The sequence below is a fragment of the Pygoscelis adeliae genome, unplaced genomic scaffold (genome assembly GCF_000699105.1).
Source record: "Pygoscelis adeliae isolate BGI_AS28 unplaced genomic scaffold, ASM69910v1 Scaffold53, whole genome shotgun sequence".
Taxonomy (NCBI): Eukaryota; Metazoa; Chordata; class Aves; order Sphenisciformes; family Spheniscidae; genus Pygoscelis; species Pygoscelis adeliae.
The window spans coordinates 406,881-414,313 of NW_008824468.1; the positions used below are offsets into that span (position 1 = coordinate 406,881).

The 7,433-nt window shown below is 42.3% G+C and overlaps 1 protein-coding gene across 1 annotated transcript in view; it reads left to right on the plus strand.

Moving 5' to 3' along the window:
- The window catches only part of PCYT1B (phosphate cytidylyltransferase 1, choline, beta), a 26,833-nt gene that overhangs the window by 4,160 nt on the left and 15,240 nt on the right, over positions 1-7,433 (plus strand). The window contains exons 2-3 of the mRNA XM_009321149.1: positions 4,696-4,795; positions 6,268-6,384. Of these exons, the coding sequence (XP_009319424.1) occupies positions 4,696-4,795; positions 6,268-6,384 (217 nt within the window). The remainder of the gene's footprint in view (positions 1-4,695; positions 4,796-6,267; positions 6,385-7,433) is intronic.

Consider the following 7,433-nt stretch of genomic DNA (forward strand, 5'->3'; position numbering starts at 1 on the left):
TTCCTCTTTGTTGGGATGCATCGCTCCTGAGCTTGAAGGAGGTGATCCTTGAACGTCACCCAGCTTTCCTGGGCCCCTCTTCCCTCCAGGGCTTTGTCCCATGGCACTCTACCAAGCAGATCCCTGAAGAGGCCAAAGTCTGCTCTCCTGAAGTCCAGGGTAGTGAGCTTGCTGCGCACCCTCCTCGGTACCCTAAGGATCTTGAACTCCACCATTTCATGGTCACTGCAGCCCAGGCTGCCCTTGAGCTTCACATTCCCCACCAGCCCCTCCTTGTTGGTGAGAGCAAGGTCCAGCATAGCACCTCTCCTTGTTGGCTCCTCTACCACTTGGAGAAGGAAGTTATCATCGACGCATTCCAGGAATGTCCCAGATTGCTTATGCCCTGCCGTGTTGTCCCTCTTACATGGCAATACAACTATTCTCTCTACCAAGAGAGCAATGTTTTTGTCTATGGCACATGGTGAGGGAGGTAGTGTAGCTGTGTGAATCAACAAAAAAAGAAAAAAAGAAAAAAAAGAGTAGCTCCTTCCATTAGCACATGTTGCATGCAATTACCCTGCAGGCAGAGTTATAATGGCAGATGCACTATGGCATAGATGGGTCTACATTTGCCCATTTAAAAAAATACTTCTGTCTTCCTTGCTGCTATGTAAAAAAAAAAAACAGCCAACAACCATACAGAAATCAAGCAAACAGTAACACAACTAATTATTTCCTATTACAGGCTGTAAACAAAAGAGAGGGTGTGGAGGTGCTTTGACCTGTTCTTTCAGCGGTACGACTCCTGTTCCTCTACAAATCACCGACCACTTTCCTTTTAATCCATTGGAAACATAAGCTATGAATGTTTATCTGCTGACCAGCAGCTAAGTTAAATGGCTACAGTAGCCTAAGAGACTATGAAGAGTGATAATAAAAAGGCAGCATCAAGATACACCTGAAAATAAGCTGCTTCTAGCTGTCATGTAGGGTTTCTTCATAAAGTATCCCAGCCACAGAACCAGCTCAGTGCTGCCTACCACACGGTACTCTCCTCTCTGGGCTACTGTCTCATTAAATGTAGTCGGGGGTTACAAAGTCGTTACTGGGTGCAAATGGAGCTGTGAGGCATTTGCTAGGAAGCCCCCCTTTACTTACTTTCCATCTTTTAATTTCCTGAAGTTTATTGAGCATCATTCAGTTATTTTGCAAATTTGTGAGAATGCAAGTAAGACACTGTTTAAACTTGACATAGAATGAATGGCTTCTGATATGCTAGGGTTATTGGATATGATGTTTTCGCATACGTTCATTTTTAGGAAGTGAATTTAATTATAATTGAATACAGCATCTTCATTCCCAGGAAATAGGACTTTTATTTCCTATTAAAAAACTGCAAGAGTTTTTTTAACAACTTCTGAAGTAAATGTCACTAACGAGTCCTAATATTACAATGATTTCTCCATTTATGACATGTAATAGGCTTTCTCTAGACACCGCATATTAATAATACAGTAACAATATGGCATTTGGACTGCTTAAATGAAAGTAAGGTCTCCCTGCTGACACCAGGTGTAAGGTGCTTATGTCATCAAAGATAACCACAAAGTGTGAGCACCATGTAAATAATTTTCTATTCCTATCTATTAAAGCTCTAGAAACTGGAAGAGTTAATCAGTTCAAGCACTGTATAAACCACCTTGCAGTTAACAGGGAAGGGCAACAAAAATAATCAAAGTTGTGGACCGGCTTCCATGCAAGGAACAAATAAACACGGTAAAGCTCTTCAGCCTGGAAAACGTGACTGAGGGGAGAAAAGAGAGAGGACTAGGAAATCATGAGAGGCGGGGAATAGGTGACTATGGATGAATTTACTGAAGGTTCCAGTACAAGAATATCAAATAATACAAGGAGGAGGCAGGTGCTGAACAAACAAAATGAGGTAATTCATCACTGAATTCACGCTTAGGCTATAGAGCACCCTACTACCGGATGATGCAGATCTCAGAAGCTTACCTTGGTCCAATATGCGAGGCTAGTTTGACTTGCTTGACTAATCACAAAATGTAAATGCCTAGAAAATAAAGAAGGCACAGATGAAGGGAAAAATCTGTCAGAGAAGACAGATGTACATTTGCACAAAGTCTTTGTCTAACCATCTGATTATTGGCAAAACTATAGCAAATTTCTAAAAGTACTTTAATGGATTAACCAAAATGAAAATGCTGCTATATAAATTACTTGCTCTTTTCTCCCAATTCTAGTTATTACTGACAAGAAACTGGAAGGAATACAAGTAATTATATACAAACTGAAAGAGGTTTGATAAATTATTTCTGGTTTTTAATAATTTCTTGAAATATTTTACCTTATGCTATAATATACAAACCGAACGGTCTCATTTTACTCATAAGATGTTTTTGTTAAGCTCAGCAACATTTTTTCTAGGCCAGATAAAATGAAATAGTATTGGATACTCATTGGGAAGCTGTTGCTGTATTTCCCTTGATCTGTCAGCACATGGTATTTATGCATTTCTCTACACGGCTTTGATAGAATATTGCTGATTTTAATCTGTTCTCTTTAATGTATTTTCATATCCAGTGACTGGAGAGGTCACAGAGTAATGGGAATATTGACAGGTCTGGTTCTAAGCCCTCGACCATAAAGTGGGCTTTAACGGTGAGCATTTACAAAAGCTGGACTGATGGGAAGCTAACAGAGGTTGTTCGCCATTGAGCAAAGACCGAAAGAAAAATCTTGGTGTTGCAAAGGCATTTATATGGGTAAAAAGCACCACTGTGTTTGCCGGGGCAGGGGGGGGGAGGAATCTTCCTGCAAACCAGGCCTATTTTCTTCAAATAAACTCCAAGGAAACAGCCTCTGCCAAGCTAGGATCTGATTACCCGTTGCAGGCCTCAGACCATAGCCATTACTGTTTTAACATTTCTGCCTTCCTCTTTATCCCAGCGGGAACCAGGCTGTATGGGCTGCCGTGTAACTTGACCTTGCTTGGAGATAAAAAGACAGGTTAGCACACAGCGATTGCAAAGCCAGAAGCAAAAAGACAGTATTTAGAAAATAAAGGAAGGAGCTGGCACGGTATGATTATGTGTAATGTTCTACGCTGTGCGGCATGGGTGGCCCGATGAACAGTTCCCGTCTGTGAAACCCAGGCAGAAACTTGGACTTGGTCATAGTTTCTCCATTTTTAACCTTGTCCCTGCAGAGATGCTGTGATTTTCATCACTAAGATACTAACAATGATGATTTGAGATTATGAAAAAAAGGAAAGAAAAAGGGAAGGAGAAAACAAAGAAATCTACGTAAAATTTTAGCACTTTCGGTAAACAAAATGACTAGTAAATCAGCAGAAAGAGCTGGATATGAATCTTTAAGTCTTTGTTGCTCTTTTACTACTGTCCTCTGAGCTTTCCATGCAACAAGCCAGTGAGCCCAGAGGTCAGCAGCAATTAGGCATGACATGTTTTAAAGTGTCTCAGGGATGCTAAAGAAAATAAATGCTCAGTGATTAAGCATTCAGCATCTAAAAGCTGAAGAAAAGTGTAAAGTGAACAAGAGATTTTGTTACGATCAACCGTGGGTGCTCAAACTGGTATGACAACTGTACATCACACATGTAGTCACTGTCAAAACCCAAGCAAGCCACTGCTGCAAGGCCACGAGGTCCCAGCTAAATCATGGTGGAGGCAAAGGGATAGATTTCCTTTGGCTTGTCTCAACTACCACCTCATCTCACAAAAACAAAGCAAACCAAAACTCAGCTCATGGTAGTTTGCTGTTTCTATGATATCATAAAGATTTCAAGCCAAGAGCAGTAGAAGCATGTTTTTTCATATCGGACCATATGGCAGATAGTAAGTATCGGAGGTTCTGATCGCTGATAACTTCCTATATAGGCATGGGCAGAAAATGCCATTTCTGTAATCAAGTTTCCTGACAGATAATGCCATGTCATTCTTCACACATCCTCACTCTCTCTCTTATATCTTTAGGTTATAAGCTCTTCAGAGCAAGTACCCTTGTGGTGCTCTGATCACAGTTAGACCATTTTAGTACTATTACAGTATGTGTCAGACCAGAGAAGGAGTTGCAGCTCAGTTAGCTCTAGTTAGGCGGGACTTTTGGTTGCAGTCTTGGCTTTATTTTGAATGGCTCCTCAAAATCATACAAGGTTCTGATTAAAGACACAACAAAACCACCTGTAGTCTCAATCATCTGTACTGATGTCTTGTCAGTGGGAGGAGCTGGTGCTTGTGAGGAGGTGGCCCATTTGCAGCTTTCTAAATCCCAGTTAGTTTTTCCAGCTATTATTTACACATAGCAGAATACATTTTGCATCTTGGGCCTTTGGACTTACTGAGACCAAACCAAGGATTATGCTGCTTGGGCCATCAAACCTGACTTTGCCCTGCAAAAGAAAAATTATGAACCTGCACCTACCCCAAAAGTGCTTGAACTTCTCAACAGACAAAGAATTAAGTTGCATGATGTGTTTGGAAAGCTTTATTTTCCTCATAATTTTACCTTGTGTGAATTGTGTATGCTCTGGGGTGACCAAAAAGCAAAAATCCCCAGGGAAAAAAACAGCATTAAGCCTGGTTACAGCATCCTGCCACAGCTAAATGGTTCTTTTTTAACTACTTGATGGAAAAACCAAGCTTACTTTCTTTGTGTTTTTTCCCCTTCCAGACTCTGACGGCACCTGCTCCATTTGCAGATGAAACAAGCTGTCAGTGCCAAGCCCCCCATGAGAAGCTAACGATTGCACAAGCCCGCCTGGGAACACCAGGTATGTGTAGAGAGCAACATCGGCAGGACCATGGGTGCTGGGACCCTGGGACCAAAGCTCTCCCTTACAAACATCTGTCAATGCTCACTTGTGCCTTCCACTTGGAAGCAGAAAGGCCGGCCTGGTATCTGGTGCTATCAGGTAATGGGGAAGAAACCAGTAACTAGAGGACCATTATCTTCTGCTAGGGAAACAACAGGAGAAAATGTTTCAAGTTGGAGTTTGATGTTTTCGTGGATGTCTGCATGTTGGTTGCAAGGAAGGCTTGCCAGTCCACTCCAGCCAGCCTGAAAATTGTGTTGTGTAGTGGCTACCTCCTGGATTCTCTTCCCGTACTGCCTCTGTATGCTGGAAAACCTCTTCTTTCTCTGATGTTTCTGTTGATTACATCAGACCTTAAGGGGCCTTCAAGGTCATTTGCCCTTTGAAAAAAAAACATGCCTGATTTTGGAACTCTTTTTCTGGACATTTTTTCCAGACCTGCCTTTGTGATTGGGCTGGGGAAACAGGATGATTTCACATAAAGTCCCAAATACCTACTTCAGCCCCCCTAAATTCCAAGAGATTCTTTAAAAAAAGCCTTCGTATACTTATCTCACATTATCTTATTTATTATATCACTTATCTTATTTAAAATAAGCTTTTAAAGTACATACACTTTATACGGGTAAGCTGCAGCTTTCCAGTCAGCTCTGCAAGGAACAATGTTCTCCCGTGGACCCTTGGGTGTCCTGACAGCAGAGACATCTCTCTGTGGCTCTGAAGCACTGTCCATGGGGGTTGAAGCTCTGTTGCTCTCATCTCCGCTGTCCTTTTGCTTGGAGATGGCACAGCTGTCAGGCGTGTCATTTGGTAAAGCAAGTCCTTTTTCTGTCTGGAGGCTGCTGCTGAAGATGTCGCACAGAAAGCAAGAGTTATAAGGGTGATAGCAGGAGGATGGTGAGAAAAAGAAATGATAGGCTCGTTAGAGAGAAGAGAAGAGCTTGGGGGAAGTATGAAAAAAGGGAAGCGAAAGGTTTATGTGGAAGAGGTAAGCAATACATTTTTACAGCAGTAAGCTGTGGAAAAAAGTCACAGACAAGAGGGGAGGAAAAGGGAGATGATAGGAAAAAATAAGGAAAATTTTGAAAAAATCCAGGAAGCAGAACTGGCTAGAAAGGCAGAGAGAAGAGAACAAGACATATGGTGGAACTCCGAATGAGGCAGGAAGATGACATTTTTGCTAAATTAGAATACGGGGATGATGGATGATAATAAATAGGCTAAGTCTGAGAGAAAACAGCAGAGAGTACAGAGAAGAACAAGTAACGAGCAGGATAAAACACTGCGAGTTCACCCCTGGTGCATTTTGAACATCAGAACTGGGGTAAATCTCCACAATCATCTTATCTGGGAACAAAAACCTGTCTGGTAGAATTAAGTGCAACTTGTTTTGGGTCTGAAAAATCACTGTTGTATTTCTTTCTCCACAGTTGACAGACCCGTCAGAGTGTATGCAGATGGGATATTTGACCTCTTCCACTCTGGCCATGCTAGAGCTCTTATGCAAGCCAAAACTCTATTCCCAAATAGCTACTTATTAGTAGGAGGTAAGATGAGAGTTATTTATCACGCTGGATTTTTGCTTCTGTGCTTCAGTATCAGAGAGTTATTGCCTTGTTCGCACCCCCAGCTGTTTATACACTGTGACTTTGAATGCTGCTTTCACTCTGGGGGCTTTCTATAGGCGATTTGCCTTGAATTACGTCTTACAATTGCATCAATTAAAGTAAAAGTCAAATTCTGCCCTCAGCAGCACAGGCACAATTCCCATTCTAGTTAAAGCAGGTGCCTGCATGACTCTGAGCTTAGAATAGCTCCATATGAATAATTTACCTTTTTCAGTTATTCGCTCAAAATTGTTCAAAGATGGAGATGAGTGAATGACATCAACCGCTCATTTATTTCTGGCTCCTCGGTCCCTCCGCCAGCCAGGCACAGCCCACATCCCCTGGCTGCCAGGTCAGTACTGTGTGTGCAGACCCAGCCCTCAGCATCAGCAGGGAAGCTAAATCCAGCCCGTTATCATTGGAGACCCAAATGTAGGTCATGATTTGAACATAGTTTTCAGCTCACAAGTGTCCCCAGGCAGGTTACTTCCTTACCGTTTTTTTTGCCATGAATATCTTCTGGTTTTTGCTCTGCGGCTGGCTAACAGCTGTTCAGCAGTTTGTACGTGCCTGAGGAGTCACCGGAGGGTGGCTGTGTCCTGCCTAGCTGGCTGTGCAAGCCCTGCTCTCGTGAGGCCTCAGAAACATGCATTTGGGTTCCAGTTTCCCCGCACCTTTGGGGTTGAGATATGCCTCGCGTAAACATTTCACAGCAACCTTCAACTGCTCAAATGCTTACAGCGGTGATGATAAAGCGAATGTGAATGCAACCTTCAGACACATTATACGATGCATCATTTTGCATCTTTGTCCCAAATCAGTTGAAAGGCAGGGAAAAAAAGACCCAACAGAGAGGAAAAGCAAAAATCTCCTTATAAACACACTTTTTCGTTTTACTCTTAAGTTTGAATCGTGGCAATTCCCATGGAGCTTCCTGGGAGGGAAAGGAGACATCCCTTTGTTATGAAGGAAACCTTTAGGACTCTCTT